The sequence below is a fragment of the Narcine bancroftii genome, chromosome 3, assembly GCF_036971445.1.
Source record: "Narcine bancroftii isolate sNarBan1 chromosome 3, sNarBan1.hap1, whole genome shotgun sequence".
In the NCBI taxonomy this organism is placed as follows: domain Eukaryota; kingdom Metazoa; phylum Chordata; class Chondrichthyes; order Torpediniformes; family Narcinidae; genus Narcine; species Narcine bancroftii.
This window is the reverse complement of record NC_091471.1, coordinates 186,951,639-186,971,370: the sequence shown is the minus strand read 5'-3', so window position 1 is coordinate 186,971,370 and position 19,732 is coordinate 186,951,639. Positions and strand designations below refer to the sequence as shown.

Sequence of the window (19,732 nt, the reverse complement as noted above, 5' to 3'; positions counted from 1 at the left end):
CCTATTCTCATGTTCCACTTGCCTATTGCCTCTCGGATTATAGCTTGTCGTGCGACTGGTTGCGATGCCCCTCGCCATCAGGTACTGGCGCAGCTTGTCGCTCATGAAACTAGACCCCCAGTTGCTGTGGATGAAGGCGGGGTAGCCAAATATGGTGAAAATCTGCCCCAAGGCCCTGATGACGGTGGCCATGGAGGTGTACGGACAAGGGATGGCGAAAGGGAAGCGTGAGTACTCGTCCACTACCATGACGAAGTTGTCATTTCGGTTCGTGGAAGGCAGGGGCCTTTTGAAGGCAAGGGTGACAATCTGCAGGTGGCACTGGAAATCCAGGCCCAGGAGGAGTGCTGCGCAGAGTTTGGGCATGATCAGGAGCCTGAATCCCGTGTAAGTCTCCCCTCCCACCATTATATCGATCAAGCAGGTGGTGGGGTGGACCTTTAACCTTAGGGAGTAGGCCACGCTCAGGTGAATGAAGCTCTCAGTGCTACCACTGTCCAACAGGCACTTTGTTACCTGCCCGTTGACTTGCACGTCCATCATCGAGCGCCTGAGATCGTGGGGGATGACCCTGGTCAGTGTGGTGGCGGCCAGGACCATCTTGGAGTTGGAGTCGTCGCTATCGGAGGGACAGTGAGCGTCGATAGGGCGGTCTGGTCATCGCCCATGTTGACCATGTTGCCATCAGTCGCTGGGTGCAGCATGCAGCAGCTGATGGCAGCTTGAGGCGTGGGGAGTGTTGGTAGGGCGGCCTGGTCATCGCTCGTGTTGACCACGTCATTCTCAATGTCGTCAGGGGCCCTCCGTGTCGGGTGCTGCCTGGTCCAAGATGGCGGTGGCACGTGGGGAGCCACTGCGTGGCTGGCCTCCTTCCCCAGCTGTGTCCGCTGCGCCGGGGGAAGTGACGTCATCACGGCCGGCGGCAGTGGTGTCATTACATCAGCCGGAAGTGACATCACTGTAGTTCTCAGTGAGCGGCGCCGGCAAGGGCGGGGGCTGGTGCAGATGCTCGTGGCACACACAGTGACGGTCGCTGGCAGGGCCGGATGTTGCGCAGTCGAAGTCGGGAAAGGGGGAAGTCGTCGTGGGGACAATGGCACACTTCTGTAAAGTGGCCTTTCTTGCCACATCGGGAACAATACTGGTTCCCAGCTGGGCAGTTTTTTGGCACGATCGTCTATCTGACCCACACCAGGACCCACAGTACTTATAGGGGCGCCAGGCACCTGCCGCAGTGACGTTCTCCCCAGCTCGGCCTGGGATTGCAGCTGCAGTGTGAGTGGGCCGTGAGGGAACCTGGAATCGAAGGCTTTGACGTGCAGGGCTGCTGCTTCCAGGGTTTGGACCACTTCTACAGTCCTGGTTAGGGCATAGATGTTGGCTTCCAGCAGCTTCTGCCGGATGGCCCTTGAATGTAGCCCTCAGACAAAGGCGTCCCAGATCAACCTCTCAACCTCCTCTACATCTACCCCGGGTTCAGCCAGACATATAACCATATATCCATATAACTGTTTACGGCGTGGAAACATGATCAGGTCAACTTTCGTAGGTGTCCCAGGTAAGACTCAGCCGTCTCCCCGGGTTGCTGGGCTCGGGTGTTGAGGAGGTACCTTGCACAGATCACATTCATGGGGGGCTTGTACAAGTTCTCAAGAGTGTCCATTGCACTCTTGTACGTGGAGCAGCCTTTGTTTACCTGGAAGGTGCGGGGACCCAGCTTTGACTGGAGTAGGACCAACCTCTTCCGATCGGAGTCCAGGATGTCGCCCTCGTGTGCCTCGATGATTGGCTCCACTGCGTGCTGCCAGATCTCAAAGTGTGTTTGGGCTTCTGGGTGGCGTGGGTCGACCTCAAAGCTCCCTGCACTCAGGAGTTTTTCCATGGAAGCCGTGGGAAAATTTTGTGGATTAAATTGTGGTGCGCTGTTAGACAGAATCAGACACACACAAGGTAAAGACTGTACAACAGGCCTTAATCCACAAAAACTTCCACAGAGCCAAGGCTGCAGCAACTCTGTGTGAGGCCTCGGGAGACTGGCTCAGGCTTATATCCCAGAGGGTGATTGACACCCGACTGGGTGGGGCTTGATCCATTCAGGCCGACTGATTGACAGCCGGCCAGGTGTTGTCCTGTCCCCTTCAACTCCTGCAGGTACAGAGGTTGCCCCCTGCAGTTGGGCGGTGGTGTACCACCACATACAGGAGCCAGCTAAAAGGGGAAAAATTTTGGAAAAAAAAAATTCCTTTAATGGAACAGAAAATGATAAATTGGGTTCTTTCAATATAACTATGGTGAAAATTATGTAAATAGTAGCATGACGGGAAGATGAACGTGGTGTTTGCAGTGTAAAGGGCTTAAGAAATGTGTTTTTTTTTCCCAAGATGGAATGTTTTGAGTAGATAAATAGTGATAGGTTCTTTGAATTAACACTTTTTCAGTTCAGGTTCTTAAGAAAAGTGGAATGCCTCAAAATCTCTTATGGATAAAATGGCTTCTTGCATGTAGTTGCAGAGAGGTGTGAATTTTTGAAATAAAAATAACCAATGATGGAAGAACTTGAAGATTTGAAAATAATGTTGATGTCAATTTCCATTTAAACCTGAATTGGTATAAACTCATTTGGTGCATTCTGCAATTGATGCTGGCACTGTAATGTACATAACTCAAAGTTGAAGTTTCAGTGCAATGTGTAGAATAAATTAAATAAGTCGTAAATGCAATACCAGCAAAAAGATTCTCATTGTAGTTCGTTTCATTATTTTACATCATAAACTTTTTGAATCGATATGCAGAAGTATGTCTGTTTTGGTTAATCCAAAAAAAGGAGGGGGGCAATCAATTAAAAACATTCCAAAGAAGACATTTCTGGTGCTTTTTGGTTCCTTGTTTGGGGTGGAAAGAAAGGTTATGTTACAGATTTTCTCATAAACTATTCTAAACTGATGTTCAGAACTACTGACACTTGGTTAACAAAACATATTTGGGAGTTGGGCCTGAAGGAAAAGGATGATGGGGGAATGAGGGATTTAGGATGTTGAGGTGGTGCATGGGGTCAAAGGTGGACAGTGGATGTTCAAAAACCCGCTCAGCGGGTTGGGGGGGTGCCTGCCTACCATGATGAACCTCTGTGCACTGCCACTGTCACACTTTCCCCTGCCCCCGATGTAACAGACAAATGCGCTGCTTAGATTGTGTGGAGACTAGTGTCGCTGGTGCTGCAGGTGGTGGTGGGGGGTCACAATACCACATTTGGGGGGGAGGCAATGCCCCCCTTGGCGCTGGCCCTAGTGCGTAGGTAGAAAATGTCTGTCAACACTTTCTCATCTGAGATGGAGACAGAGAAATTAAAAGGGAGTGTGTTGCCAGAGATGATCCAAGTGACTGAGGTCGGGGTGGAAAAGTTGACGAGGTCATTGTGGATGCATGAGGCAGCACCAATATTATCGTCACCGTAGCGGAAGAAAAACTGAGGACGCCTATTTCAACTTTCAGCATGGATCGCGGGAGGTGAAGGGCGATTGACCAATAGGGAAGGTGAGAAGGGAAGGGCGACTAACCAATAGGGAGGGTGAGAGGGGAAAGGCGACTAACCAATAGGGAGGGTGAGAGGGGAAAGGCGACTAACCAATAGGGAGGACGAGAGGGGAAAGACGACTAACCAATAGGGAGGACGAGAGGGGAAAGGCGACTAACCAATAGGGAGGGTGAGGTATGAAGGGGACTGACCAATAGTGAGGGTGAGAAGTAAAGGGCGACTGAGAAGTGGAGACACGAGCTGGTGCCAGACAAAGAGAGGGTAGAGTTTAAGTGTGGGCTTGTTTTTGTGCTCAGTTGAAATTCATCGCCGCCCCGTATCCTTTTACACATCCAGTGTCATTTTGCGGTGAAGGTGAAGTAAAATGGGGTAGAGGAGGGAGATGCAAGGCACAGGCACCGATCGAAGGCAGCGGTCGGGCAACGTGCGCGGAGAGAGAAGCGTGGAATGAGGTGCCACTGACGGACGAACTTCTGGCCACAGGACGTGGAACCTTTGTGGGGGGGGATCGGGACACAGGGAAAGACTGAGGGGAGGACCGGACGTCGGGCGCTTCTGACGGTTGACGACAGCACAATGAGTGCGAAGCCGCGGGTGGGCGGCCGACAACTGGCCCAGCGTGGGCGAGCTGGGGTCTTCTCCTGGCTCAGTAGCCGCTCGATCGGACGCGGCCTTGGGCCGCTGGTGGACCCAAGCCGCGAGGCCTACTGCATCATGACCAGTCTGTACAGCTCGATGAATCCGGCCGATGCGGTGACCCTCGGCACCAAAACCCACGGCGCCGCCTTCAACCTGGAGTACTCGCCCGACGGGTAAGAGTGGCCGCCTACTGGCCGACAGAGCACGCCCGGCCCTGGCTGAGAGCGAACAGCCCGGCCCTCTTCGCTCCAGCTCCTATCCGCCCGCATTCCTGAATGCCATCGATAACTGGAGAATCATTTGGTTTCTTTCCTGGTTATTCTCTGCAGATCAGTGTTGACGGTGGCGTGTGAACAGACAGAAGTTCTTTTGTTTGACCCAGTATCTTCAAAACATATCAAAACTCTGTCTGAAGCTCACGAAGATTGTGTTAATAACATCAGGTCAGTTGGGGATCATTGATATTATAAATGTGCCATTTTTTTTAGCAGTTATGTCTTTTGTGTAAAGCTGTTTCTTGTTAGCATTTGCAATTCAATGCCAAATGTGTTTTTTTTTAATATAAAGCTAGAGAATTATACTTGAGAAATGTTAACGTTGGGCATATACTGGCGATTGTTCATTATTGCTGTGTTGTACTTAGTTTTAATCCAAAATAAGCCACTGTTGCTGCCATGTAAAAGTCTGCTCAAGGCAATTTTAGCAACTGGGTATGAAGATGAATCACCTTGAGAATTTGCTGTATGGAGGAGCAACAGGGAAACAGACTGCAGATGCTGGAATGTTATCCAACAATGAAATGCAGGAGGAACTCAGCAGGGATGGGGTAGAAATGAGCATCCATTACAAATAACAGGCCCTCAAAAGAACCTGGATTATATTTGTTTCCATTCTGTCCCTTGTATGAATGCCATCCCCTTCTCCAAATTCCACTGGAACTGTTTCCAAATTGAGGTCTTTCACTCTTGGACATCTGAAAAGTAGATTTTCCCCTTGCTGTCATTGCTAAAAACCCTTACCTGTATCTCCATTTCTCTTACTTCTGCCCTTACTCTGCCCCCACCCCCCCCATCCTCTCCCTGTGCACTTGCTGCAGGGATTCGTTTTTCAGACTCCCTCATCTGCTCTTCGATCCTCACCTACTCATGCTGTAATCACAGAAAGAGCAAAACTTGTTCCAACATCTTCCTCCCCATCACCTACTCACATCAGTGTACTCTGTGGCCTCTGCATTGATGAGACCAAATGCAGTGTCAGCTTCATTTGCTCTGTTTATGAGTCTGAGCTTAACATCCTCAATCATTCCTATAACAGCATGTCTGCCCTTGGCCTAATCCATTGTCATGGTCTGCCAAACATAAACTTAAGGAACAGCACATTATACTCTTTCTGAATAGCAACAAACCAAATGGCTCGAACTTAGTATTTAAAAAAAATTTGGTAACCCCCATCCCCATCTAGTTCCACTGTTTCCATCTCTACCTAATCTGTAGTTTCTCACTATCTTATTCCACTCCTTCAACCCATCTCTCCATCCTTTAACAACTTTTCTCCTCACACCTCTTGATACTTTCCACATTTTCTTTTCCCACTTTATACATATAATTTTACCCGCGTTCAATTTTAGTGAAAGGGTCTTGAGCCTAAATGTTAACTCAACATGGATGCTGCCTAACCTGCTGAGTTCCTCCAGCAAAATTTTGTTTGTATGAGGTTGGATCACTTGGGATCTAAGATGAGCTAATTGATTGGATTCAAAATTGACTTGGAGGGAAGAGGACTGTCATAGCAAGTTGTTTTTCAGATTGGAGACTTACTACCTGTGGTGTGCTGCAGAGATTGATGCTGGGTCCACTGTTATTTGTCATTGATATTAATGACTTGGATGACAATGTAGATGGCACGTCAGTTAAGTTTGTGGATGACACCAAAATTGGTGGTGTAATGGATAGTAACATGTTGGAAACTTGAGAAAATCAGGGCAGAAGTGAGTGTAATTTCTTTTACTAAGAAGGTGCTTGGGAAGCTGAAAGTGACCTGAACCAGATGGACTACACTCCTAGATTCTGAAAAAGGTAGCAAAAGAGATTGTGAATATATTAGTAGTGTTTTTTTTAATGTTAAAGAATCACTAGACTGGAAAATTCCAAGTGTTACTCAACTCTTTAAGAAGGGGAAAGTGGCAAAAGGTGGAAAATTATAGGCCAGATAGCTGAATCTCTGGTTGGCATTGTTTTAGAGACCATGATTAAGGATAAGGTTTTGGGGTTCTTGAAAGAATAGGATAAAATAGATCAGTCTACTGACAAGATAGGCCAAACCCAGCATGGCTTCCTTCAGGGGAGATCTTGCCTGACAAATCTGTTGAAGTACTTTGAGGGAGTAGCAAGCAGGATAGACAAAGGAGAGTCAGTAGATGCTATTATTTGGATTTTCAGGAGTCCTTTGACAAGGTACTGCACATGAGGCTGCTCATCAAGATAAGAGTTCATGGTATTACTATGGGAAAGGTACGAGCGTGACTGGCAGAAGGAAAAGAGCAGGAATAAAGGGGGCCATTTCTGGCTGGCTGGCTGCAGGTGACTAATAGTGTTCAGAGGGGTCAGTGTTGGGTCTGCTAATTTTCATGTTGATATTAATGATTTGGATGATTGATGGTCAGTGAAAGAGCAGGTAGTGTTGAGGAAACCGGGAGGCTGCAGAATTACATTAATTAGAATGAGCAGAGAAGAGACAAATTAAATACAATGTTGAAAAGTCTATGGTCATGGACTTTGATAGAAAAAAACAGTTTTTTCTAAATGAGGAGAAATTTGTAAATGCCCAGATCCAAAGGAACCTGGGAGTCCTTGTGCAGGAAGCCTGAAGGTAAACTTGCAGGATGAGTCAGTGGTGAAGGAGGCAAATGTAAATGCTGCCATTCATTTGAAGAGGAATAGAATATAAAAACAGGGATGTGATGTTGAGGCCTTTATAAGGCATTGATGAGACCTCACTTGGAATATTGTGAGCAGTTTTGGGCTCCTAAGTGCTGATGATGGAGAGGGTTGAGAGGAGATTTGTAAGGATGATGCTAGGAATTAAAGGGTTATCATTAAGAACATTTGACAGCTTTTGCCCCATACTTATTAGAATTTAGGAGAATGAGAGGAGGGTCTCAATAGCCACTTTTAGGTGTCCCAATGATTACCCGCCTGGAGGTGCGGTTAGCGGAGTTCAGCTGGCATGTTTAGGTGGCCACGGAATGGATGGCTTTCTGGCACCTTAACGTGCCAGCTGACTGCTAGCCGTCCAGCAGTCTGACAGCTCGCCTCCCCACTGCCTGACAGCTCGCCTCCCCACTGCCTGACAGCTCGCCTCCCCACTGCCTGACAGCTCGCCTCCCCACTGCCTGACAGCTCGCCTCCCCACTGCCTGACAGCTCGCCTCCCCACTGCCTGACAGCTCGCCTCCCCACTGCCTGACAGCTCGCCTCCCCACTGCCTGACAGCTCGCCTCCCCACTGCCTGACAGCTCGCCTCCCCACTGCCTGACAGCTCGCCTCCCCACTGCCTGACAGCTCGCCTCCCCACTGCCTGACAGCTCGCCTCCCCACTGCCTGACAGCTCGCCTCCCCACTGCCTGACAGCTCGCCTCCCCACTGCCTGACAGCTCGCCTCCCCACTGCCTGACAGCTCGCCTCCCCACTGCCTGACAGCTCGCCTCCCCACTGCCTGACAGCTCGCCTCCCCACTGCCTGACAGCTCGCCTCCCCACTGCCTGACAGCTCGCCTCCCCACTGCCTGACACCTCGCCTCCCCACTGCCTGACAGCTCGCCTCCCCACTGCCTGACAGCTCGCCTCCCCACTGCCTGACAGCTCGCCTCCCCACTGCCTGACAGCTCGCCTCCCCACTGCCTGACAGCTCGCCTCCCCACTGCCTGACAGCTCGCCTCCCCACTGCCTGACAGCTCGCCTCCCCACTGCCTGACAGCTCGCCTCCCCACTGCCTGACAGCTCGCCTCCCCACTGCCTGACAGCTCGCCTCCCCACTGCCTGACAGCTCGCCTCCCCACTGCCTGACAGCTCGCCTCCCCACTGCCTGACAGCTCGCCTCCCCACTGGCCGCCCCAGCCCCATAGTCCTATGCCAGGGGACTGTCAGGCAGCGGGGAGGGTAGGTGTTGGCAGCGGGGAGGGTAGGTGTTGGCAGCGGGGAGGGTAGGTGTTGGCAGCGGGGAGGGTAGGTGTTGGCAGCGGGGTGGGTAGGTGTTGGCAGCGGGGAGGGTAGGTGTTGGCAGCGGGGAGGGTAGGTGTTGGCAGCGGGGAGGGTAGGTGTTGGCAGCGGGGAGGGTAGGTGTTGGCAGCGGGGTGGGTAGGTGTTGGCAGCGGGGAGGGTAGGTGTTGGCAGCGGGGAGGGTAGGTGTTGGCAGCGGGGAGGGTAGGTGTTGGCAGCGGGGAGGGTAGGTGTTGGCAGCGGGGTGGGTAGGTGTTGGCAGCGGGGTGGTTAGGTGTTGGCAGCAGGTCGCCAGCTGACAGTCAGCCTGCCCACTGCTTGGCACCTGAAGGCTGCTAGCAGCTTTGCCTGAGCTGGTTTCAGCTGCAATGGGGAATACTCCGAGCAGGATATTATACCTACTGGTAAAGGGTAGGGTGAGTAGACCTCGTTTCAAATGGCCACCTGACAGCCGCACAGGAGTATAATGTGCGGCTTTACAGTCGGGTATTGTGGGCATCTGAAAGCAGCTATTGAAACATTTTAAATGTTGAAAGGGATGGACAGAGTAGATGTAGAATGGTTATTTCCCATGATGGGAGGGTGTAGGATGAGGGCACAAGTTTAGGACTGAAGGACTTCTGCTTAGAACAGAGATTCAGAGGAATTTCTTTAGCAAGAGGGTTGCTGAATTTGTTACCATAGGCAGTTGTGCAGGCCAGACCACTGGGTGTATTTAAGGCAGAGATTAATATGTTCTTGATTAACCGGGGCATCAAAGGTAATGGGGAGAAGACTTGGCAGTGGGGCTGAGTGGTTAAATGGCGGGACAGACTCAATAGGCTGAATAATCTATTCTGCTGCTTATAGTCTTAGTTGATGTCTTTGTGGCCACGCTTGTGGATGATATGAGGATGGGTGCAAGGATGGGGTAATATTGAGGAAGCAGGGTGTTTGCAAAGGGTCAGACAGGTTGAGAAATGGGCAAAGTGGCAAATGGAATATGGTTTTGGGAAGTGTGTGTTACGAACTTTGGTAGAAGAAATCAAAATGTAGACTGGGTTGGGCAACCTTTTACCATGTGTGGACCGGATGGTGTGTCAGTGGTTGAACAGTGGGCCACGCTGATGCTACCATAAATGAAATAAATACTGAAACACAGACATTATGTAATGTTTGTTTTCAATTGTCTCTGCTTGAAGTAGGTAATGTACAATGTATGAACATAACTGATGATAATTCATCAAAAAAAATCTGCAGGAAAAAGTTCAAGCAATGTGATCAACTATATTCCTTCCAAAAAATTACAATGATGCATTTCAGGTCAGGGAACGCATCTTCAAATCTGGAAATGCACCAAATAGTCATTAAAATGACACAATTAAAAAAACATAAAAGTCAAAAAGTAGAAAAATTAGTCACATTGAAGACAAAATAACTAACCCAAAACAAGACCCAGCTCAATCTGAGGGAAACTTGATTTCGTTTGTTGTTTGAAAGCATTTCGATATTGGGTGATGTAGATGTTGATACCAATACCAAGGCATCATCTAACCGGGCATTAGTTATTTTTGTTCTCAGATGGTTTTTGGTGTAATTCATTTTTGAGAACAGTTACTCGCACATGCTTGTACTGCCAAACAGACTGACTTGATGCGATGCGACTCTGACTTGATGCAATGCTAATTTGACTGAGTTTAACTTTTTTTTCAGTAGTTGTATTAGCAGGCTGGGTGCACATGGTACTTTTGCATTGAGTCTTAGGCCAGATAAATTTGGATTGTGGGCCGTAGGTTGCCTACTGCTGGTGTAGACTTTTATAAATGGAGAGAATTTAGAAAGTGGAGGCTCACAGGGACTTCAGCAAGATTTTCTAATGCTCAACTTTCTGGTTGAGTCAGTGGTAAGGAAGGCAAATGCAATGTTAGCATTAATTTTGAGAGGACTAGAATATAAAAGCAATGTACCTATCCAAATTTTTCTTGTCATAATTGAGCCTATGTTTACCAATTCAGCTGGCAGCTTATTATATACTCCCATCACTCTGCACAAAGAAGTTATCCATAAAATCGCCTTTAAACTTTCCCTTTTCACGCTTAACTCATGTCCTCCAGATTTTTATCTTTTGTTTTTATGGAAAAAGCCTGCTTGCATTTGCTCTATCTACACCCATCATAATTTTGTATACCTCTATCAAGTCTCTCCTTATTCTTCTACATTCCAGGAAATAAAGCCCTAATCTTTCTCTATAACTCGGTTCTTCAAATCCAGGCAACATCCTGTTCATCTCCTCTGCACTCTTTCAATCTTGTTGATATCCTTCTTGTAGTTAGGTGACTAAAACTGCACACAATGCTCCAAATCTGGTCTCATCAATGTCTTGTAAAATTTCACCATAACATCCCAACTCCAATAGTTTGATATATGAAGACCCATATGCCAAAAGCTCTCTCTGTGACCCTATCTACCTGTGACGCCGCTTTCAGGGGATTGTGTATTTGTATTCCCAGTTCTCTCTGTTCTACCACATTTCTCAGTGCCCAACTATTTACTGTGTATGTCCTACCCTTCAATCCTCTGATACCTATGGCTAAGGATGCATTAAATATATCTACCAGGGACACTGCAATTTCTACACTAGCCTCTTTCAATGTCCAAGGAAATATCTTGTCCAGCCCTGGGGATTTATCCATCCTCATTTGCAAGCACTACCTGTTCGTTAATGCCAAAAACTCTCTATGACCCTATCTACCTCTAATGCCTCACTTCCACAGACTTTGGCAGTTTCCTGAGTAAATACAGATGCAAAAACCATTAAAGATCTCCCCCATCTTATTTGGATCCAAACGTAATTGATCTTCAATAGGACCAATTTTGTCCCTTTCTATCCTTTGGCTTGGCTTCGCGGACGAAGATTTATGGAGGGGGTAAATGTCCACGTCAGCTGCAGGCTCGTTTGTGGCTGACAAGTCCGATGCGGGACAGGCAGACACGGTTGCAGGGGAAAATTGGTTGGTTGGGGTTGGGTGTTGGGTTTTTCCTCCTTTGCCTTTTGTCAGTGAGGTAAAAGCCTGTAAAAGCCTTTTGGATTTTCCCTTTCCTTCACTGCCAAACCAACTTGTGTCTTTAGCCTTCCTAATTTCTTTCTTTTTTTTTGCATTTTTTAATACTCCTCCACTGCCTCATTTGCTCATCTGTTATACACCTCTCTCTCTTAGCCAGATCCCAATATCCAAGGTTCCTCATATCTCCTTTGCTTTTAATCATCTTATTCACTATAGGTCAAGGGGGTAGCCACGGGTATCCGCATGGGCCCCAATTATGCCTGTCTTTTTGGCTATTTGGAGCAATCCATGCTACAAACCTACACAGACGAGGTCCCTCAACTCTTCTTCCACTACATCAATGACTACTTTCATGTACCCATGAAGAGCTTGGTCATTCTCGAGCAACACTCTCCCTTTCCTCGATCTCTCCGTCTCCATCTCAAGAGACAAAATCTCGACAGACACCTCTACAAACCCATAGCTACCTTGACTACACCTCTTCCCATCATCTCACCTGTGAGGATTACATTCTCTCAATTCCTCCAAATCTGTCGCATCTGCACCCTGAATGAAGACTTCCATGGCAGGTCATCAGAGATGTCCTCCTCCTTCAAACAAAGTGGCTTTCCCTCTACCACCATCAACTTGGCACTCACCCGCATATCTTCCATTACTCGCAAATCTGTCCTGGCTCCTTCCGCCCCCACGCGCAACAAGGACAGGATTCTTTGTCCTCACCTACCACTCCACCAGCCTCTGTTTCCAACACATCCTCTTCCACTACTACTAAATGATGCCATCAGTAGATGGATCACTCCCTGTGATTCTCTTGTTCACTCCTCTCTCTCCACCAATCATCCCCTTGGGACCTACCCCTGTGACTGCAGGGCATGCTCCACTTGTGCCCACACGTCCTCCCTCACCACTATTCGGGGCCCCAAACACTCCTTCCAAGAGAAACAACATTTCACTTGTGACTCAGCAGGGTCATCCACTGCATCCAGTGATCCCACTGTGGTCTCCTCTATATCAGAGAAACTGGACGCAGACTGGGTAATCGCTTTGTTGAACGCCTCGGCTCCTTCCGCTGCAAAAGCATGGATCTTCCAGTGATCACCAGTTTCAGTTCCCTTGCTAGCATGTGTGTCCATGGTCTCATGCACTGCCAGACTGAGACTACCCGTAAATTGGAGGAACAACACCTCATCTTCTGACTCGGCACCTTACAACCATGTGGCATCAATATTGACCTCTGGCTTTCGTTAACCTTCCCCATCCCCCTTCCACCACCACTTCCTCTATCGCCTTCCCATAGCTCTATCTCTCCCTTGTGTCTTTCGCACAAATATGATGCTTACCTTGTCTCTTATCATTTACGATTAACACCTTTTGTTGGTCTAGGTTTCTCACCCAGCCAGCATTATTTGAATTTTGAGACTTTCTGAGATCCGGCTTCTGACTTATTCTGCCTGGTTAGCACCCCACTCGCAAAAATAGCTTGAAAAGATCGCACATGGTCAGCGTATTCCTTGAAGAAGGGCTCAGGGCCAAAACATTGGCAATATTATTTTTACCTGCAATGGACGCTGAAACTACCGCTGAGTTCCTCCAGCATTTGGTTATGTTTTTACTAAAATCACAGTATCTTCAGACTTTCGTGTTTCACTTGCCTTTAATCCTGTCATGAACTCACTAACTCTCAACTCTCAAAATTTCACCTTTGAAGGCCTTTCACTTACCATGCACATCCTTGCCAGAAGCAACCTGTCCCAATCTATGCTTTATGGATCCTTTCTCATTTCTTCAAAATTGCGCTTTCTCCAATTTAGAATCTCAACCTGAGGACTAGACCTATCCCTATCTATAATTATCTTGAAACTAATCACATTATGATCGCTGGGCCCAATGTGTTCCCCTACACATACTTCTGCCATCTGTCCTGTCACATTCCTGAATAGGAGATCCGTTATTGCACTCTCTAGTTGTTACCTGGATATATTGATTTCATAAACTTTCCTGAACACATTTGACAAGGTCGAAGCCATCCAGTCCTTTTACAGCATGGGAGTGCCATTCAATATGTGGAAAGCTAAAGTTACCTACCATCATAACTTTGTTTCTTGCAGCTGTTTGCTATGTCCCTACAGATTTGCTTGTCCAATTCTTGCTGACTTGGGTGATCTATAATACAACCCCATTAATGTGATCATGCCTTTCCCATTGCTCAGTTTTACCTGTATAGCCTCAGTAGACAAACCCTCTAGTCCAGGGGTGTCAAACTCAAATTCACAGGGTGCCAAAATTAAAAACTTTGACTAAGTTGTGGGCCAAACTAAATATTTATTGAAAATTTTCAACAATATCTGCATGTTTTCTCTTCTTTCAACATGTGTAATGTTAAACTTTTTCTTATTAAAATAAATGTTTAATAATAGTTTTGGTTAAACTCTTTCCAGAAGAAGCATTAACAAATGAGAAATAAAATATTCAATAAATAATATTTCTCTATAGCCTTTAAGCTCCTTTTAAATGTATTTTTTTTAAAGGCCAACAAGTCAAAAAAATAACAACTTGCTTCAATGACAAACAGGTTTGTCTTTTAAAATGATGAACATATAGTCTCCCTCCCACCTGTCTTGAAAGGTCCTGTTTTCTGTCTTTCGTTTGGCCATTTTTCGTAAGGGGTTTATTACATGTGAGTTGGGCGACAGGTCACAGATGCTAATGAAAGTAAACAGAGGAGGTGGGGGCGATTAGCGGGATGACGGGCCGGCGCCAACGCATTTGCAAAGCATTCTGGGATTTGTAGTATTAGCTGTGCATGCGCTATACTGGCGCGGTGGCCAGTATCATTTGATATGATCTTGCAGGCCAAATATAATTACATTACGGGCCAAATTTGACCCGCGGGCCTGAGTTTGACATGTGTGCTCTAGTCTATTCTGTACGTGTTGTATGGACGGTCATGTGACTTCTCCAGTGGGAACCTGATCAGAAGCCACCACATCTGTCAATCAAGGTCAAGACCACTAATGCTGAGTATTGGTATTGTAATTAGTCTTTTAAAAAAAAAGCACACACATCACTAGGTGCTTTCAAACTGTGTTGTAAAATGGGGTTAACTGGGCAAATTGCCTGGTTAGCACCCCACTCGCAAAATGGCTTGAAAAGATCGCACATGGTCAGCGTATTCCAAAGTCAACTGGGTCCCTGCCCTACTTTGGAAGTAGTCAGGGAACCCAGTTAAACTTACCCAGAATGTGTCAACCAGTGGCTTGAACAGCAAAATGGTTGACCTGGTTACTTGTGTGCTAGCATCACAGGGAAACCCTGTCTGAAGTGTCTGCGGTGATCAGGGGGAGAAAGGGGTTGCTACCAGGTTCCAGGGTGAGGGGGTGAAAGGTCGCTTCTGTGATTGGGGGGGGGTGCCACGAACAGCGGGAGAGGGGTTGGCTGCTGCGGGGGAGAGAGGCGAGGGGTCAGCTGCCGTGGGGGAGAGAGGAGAGAGGTCAGCTGCCACGGGACGGGGGGAGCATGATTGACGGTGGGAGGGAGACTGACAGCTGGTGGGGGGGTGAACGGGAGAGACTATTTTGCGTGACGATATACTGGGGCTATCCCCCCCCTCAGCTTAAAAGGTGCTGGAGGCACCTTTACCCCACTAATCGCACCTGAATCCCAGGAGGGCTACCCGGGTGCTGCAGCTTAAAAACACCTGCTGCTCTGTTAATCGCTTGCCCTATTTTGGGCATACCTAGGCCAGCCCCACTGACCTGCAGGCATGTATAAAACCCAACACGTGGAGCATCTGGCTCTCTTTTCCCTTAGGGAAGAACTTGAACTTCACACCAGGTCACAAACCAGAGCTCCTTATCGTATCCAATTAACACTTTTTGTTGGTCGATATCAAGGTGTGCGTCAGTAATGGATGTGGGGCTTTTGTGATGCATCATTTTACTGTTTCTTAATTAATCTTGGTGCCATACTGTGAGTGAGTGTGATTCCCCGTGACAAATTTCCCTAATGGGAAAATAAAGACTTGTTACAACTAATCAGTATCCAGACTCGTTGCTTCTTGGACCTCTTAAACTTGTTCCTTACACAATACATCTTCCCATATGGATGGCAGAGGGAAGAAGCTGTTTTTGTTCCATTGAATGATTGCCTTCAGGCTCCTGAACCTCCTTCCTGCTGGTCATGGCCTGGGTGGTGAGAGTCCTTGAGGGTAGAGGCTGGTTTTTTTTAAGAACACCACTTCTTGTAAATGTCTCAATAGAGCAAAGACTGATGCCTGTGATGGTGCTGGCTGAGTTCACAACTCTCTGTCGTCTCCTCTGTTGGCACCTCCATACTGGACAGTGTGCAACCAGTCAGAATGTTCTCCATGGTACACCTTTAGAAATTTGCAAGTGTCTTTGATGACGAACCAAATCTCCTCAAACTGGCACGCATTCTTCATGATTGCATCCACATGGATAGATCTTCAAAGATGTTAACACCTAGGCATTTGAAGTGTGACAGAGTATTTAGAGGTGGTTTGGGAGGAATTGTTAGAGCAGCTTGCACACACATTTTAAAACACAGAATTTTTGCAGGACTTTTGCTGAGTGCTTTTTGTAGAAAGCAACAAAGTAGCAATGGCAGCAGCTTGCCTGGGAAAGCATGTGATCTTTGCACTCAGAGAGGTTGGGAGTGAGAGAGAAAGAGACACAGAAATCTGTTCCAGAGGGACAAGCTGCAAACTTTGGAAGGCTGCCTGGTCAAAGGAGAAGACTGGTGGTCTGAAAGGTGACCTGAAAGAAAGAGGATCATCTGAAGGGGTCAAGTTTCGTCAGCAAGACTGATTGAGAAGGAATCAGTTGTTGATGTCCTGGAAAAGGAATCTCTCCCTGAAAACTAGCATGAACCCTCCTGAGAAGTAACCATTTCCCTGTTAAGCACCAAAGATTGGTGAACTTTGTCAGTGCTAACTTCTGTGCACAATACAAGAATTGCCTGCAACCAGTGAAATTGAACTGTGATCCAAAGAACTTTTCTAATCTTAAACATACATTACACACACCTGCGTTTAGTATTAGAGGGGGGATTAAGTTGGTTAAGTTATGTTAAAGTTTAATTCTGTTTTCTTGTTCAAATATAATTAAAAGCTAGTTTTGTTTAAATAACCCTGTGTTATGGTGCATATCTTTTTACTGCTGGTTTTTTGGGTCCTCTGGACTCTGTAACAAAAGTTCTTAATCCTTTCCACTGCTGACCCCCTCGATGAGGACTGGTTGCATTCTCCTGGTTTCCCCTTCCCAAAATCCACAACCAGCTTACTTTTGCTCACATTGAGTGCAATTAGCTGATTGATCTCACTCCTATCTGCTTCCTCATTGCTGCCTGTGATTCTCCCAACGACCATGGTGTCATTGACAAATTTGTAGATGGCATTTGAATTGTGCTGCATTATTGCGTGTCGAGAGTGAGTAGAACAATAGGCTAAGCATGCATCCTTGAGCTCCAGTGTTACCTTGTGGCTCTTGAACTCAACCACCTCCCACTGACTAATGAAGGAAAGCACACCATAAGCCTTCTTAACCACCTATTTAACTTGTGTGGCAGCTTAATTAAAAGTTCTGTGGATTTGGACCCCAATATCCCTCTGTTCCTTCACATTGTAAGGAAACATTGCATTAAACTTGTATTCTGTCTGAAGGTTCGATCTTCCAAAGTGTATCACTTAACATTTTTCGCAATGGAACTCCATATGTTGCTATTCTATCCGACCATGCATTCTGTCTATCTGCTGTTACTGTATAACATTCAACAACCTTCCACATTACCGACAACATTTCCTATCTCTGTGCCATTGGCAAACTTACTCACCCACTTGTCAATTTTCTCATTCAAGTCATTTATATAAATATAAAGATCATGAAGAACAAGAGTCCAAGAACAGATCCCTGTGAAACAGCATTGGCCACTGACCTCCTTCGACTACTATACTCGGCCTTCTGTGGACAAGCAAATACTGAATACATGTAGTTAAGTTTTCATAGATCCCTGCCTAATGACTTTCTGGACAAGCCTACCATGGGGAACCTTGTCAAAAACCTTACTAAAATTTGTGTACACCACTTCCACTGTTTTATCTTCATCAATCTGCTTTATCACCTTGAAAAACTCAATTAGGTTCATGAGGCATGGCCTACTCCTCAGAAATCCAGGCTAACTATTCCTAATAAGACTACTCTAAATGTTTGCAAATTCTGTCCCCATGAATCCTCTCTGATAGTTTGCCTACCATTGACATAAGACTCATTGCTTTTTAGTCCCAGGATTCTCCCTATCTCCTTTCTTGCCATCCTCCAATCTTCTGGTTCCCCTCCTGTGGTTAAGGAGGATGCAAAGATAATTGTCAATGCCCCAGCATTCTCTTCCCTTGCTTCCCATAGTAATCTAGGATATATCTAGCCCTGGGGACTTGTCCATCCTAATGTTTTTCAAAAGTTTCAACACGACCTCTTTCTTAACCTTGACATGTTCCAACACATTATCTTGTTCTATGCTGACATCTTATTCATCAAGGTCTCTCTCCCTGAACACCAAAGTGAAGTATTTATTGATTATCTCCCCTATCTCCTCCATCTTCAGGCATATGTTTCACCCATTATCTCTCAGTAGTCATACTCTCAATTTTGTCATCCTGTTCTTTGCTTGTGTGTAAAAACAGAAATGCTGGAGGAGCTCAGCAGGTCTTGCAGCATCCATTGGAGGTAAAAATGTATAACCAACATTCAGGCCTTACTTTCTTCAAGGAATGAGTATAAAAGCAGTTAGAGGTCTGAATTAAAAGGTGAGGGAGAAGGGAACAATGGGCAGTGGGAGAAGTACAGACCCAACAAATGAGAGGTGTTAATTGAATGTGGTTGGGGCACAGGAGAGAAGAAAGGTGAGAATTGACTGGAGGGAGTGTTTGGCTCTGGAAGCAGGGCTGGGAGTGGGGGGAAGGAAGCAGGAAAGAGAGAGGGAGATGACTGCATTATAATTTTCAAGAGCCCTACCTGCTTTTTGCTTCCTCAGTCTTGTGTATGTTTCCTTCTTTCTCTTGACCAAATTTTCAGTTTTCTTGTCAACCATGGTAAGGTTTGATAAAACATTAAAAAATTTGTTGAGGTTTATAAAATAGGGGCATAATTAAGTTATATAACAATTACCCTTTTTCCAGGGTAGGGAAATTAAAATGAGAGAACTTAGGTTTTAGATGTAAGGTGAAAGATTTAAAAGGGATCTGCAAGGCACTTTCATCACAGAGTGATGGGAACATGGAATGAGCTGCTGGAGGAGGTGATAGAGGCAGACACATTTATAACATTAACAAGTCATTTTGACAAGTATATGATTTGCTGGGATCTGGGATAAACAAGGGTAAATGGAACTAGCTTTGATCAGCTTGGCCAAGTTGGGCCAAAAGGCTCGTTTCTGTGCTGTACATCTAAGTCTATGACACTATGATTGATAGGATGGATATTATTAAGCTGGATAAGGTGCATAAAAGATTTGACAGGACTTTATGGGACTCTGGGGAGGGGTGGGGTGGAGCTCAATTAAGGAGAGAATGATAGTGAGTTTTTTTTTTCCCCTGAAACGAAGAATGCTGACATGTGCTTTAAAACACAAAGTCTGGAGTGGGAAATGTACGTTGAATGGTCACCGTACTTCTTCCAGAGTAGCGGAGTTCAAATCTAGAGAGTATAGGGTTAAGGTAAGAGGGGAAAGATTTATAAGGGTGGAGGGAATATGGAATAACTGTCAGTGGAAGTGGTAGAGGCAGGTACATCCATAATGTTTAAAACTAATTTAGAAGGTACCTAGAAAGGATATGGTCCAAATACAGGCAAATGGGAGTAGATCAGTTTGAAAACCTGGTCAGCATGGAAGAATTGAATCCACAGACCTGTTTCTTTGCTCTCTGGCTACTCTGGTGACCAAATCCAACTCCCTGAGAGGAGTGGGGTTGATAAATCCAAAGCAGAGTAACCACATCCTTTTTCTACCGGCATCCCAGTTAATTGGCCATGCAGTGTCTGGGATAGGAAGTCGTTTGTGCTGTTTCCACTGGGCCACCTTTAACCGGGACATTGACTGCTTTTCTATTGAACACAACTCATCCCTGAGGATAGGAGAGTCTATACCAGGGGTGTCAAACTCAAATTCACGGAGGGCCAAAATTAAAAACTTGGACTAAGTCGAGGGCCGAACTAAATATTTATTGAAAATTTTCAACAACATCTGCATGTTTTCCCTTCTTTCAACATATGTAATGTTAAACTTT

The 19,732-nt window shown here is 46.4% G+C and overlaps 1 protein-coding gene across 2 annotated transcripts in view; it reads left to right on the top strand.

The window, feature by feature from the left end:
• Nucleotides 1-3,726: 3,726 nt before the first annotated feature.
• The window catches only part of wdr32 (WD repeat domain 32), a 70,946-nt gene continuing 54,940 nt past the window's right edge, over nucleotides 3,727-19,732 (top strand). The window contains exons 1-2 of one of the 2 annotated variants that reach the window (XM_069926127.1): nucleotides 3,727-4,347; nucleotides 4,504-4,617. In XM_069926127.1, the coding sequence (XP_069782228.1) occupies nucleotides 4,112-4,347; nucleotides 4,504-4,617 (350 nt within the window). In that variant the 5' untranslated portion in view covers nucleotides 3,727-4,111. The remainder of the gene's footprint in view (nucleotides 4,348-4,503; nucleotides 4,618-19,732) is intronic. The other variant, XM_069926126.1, reaches the window with a different exon arrangement.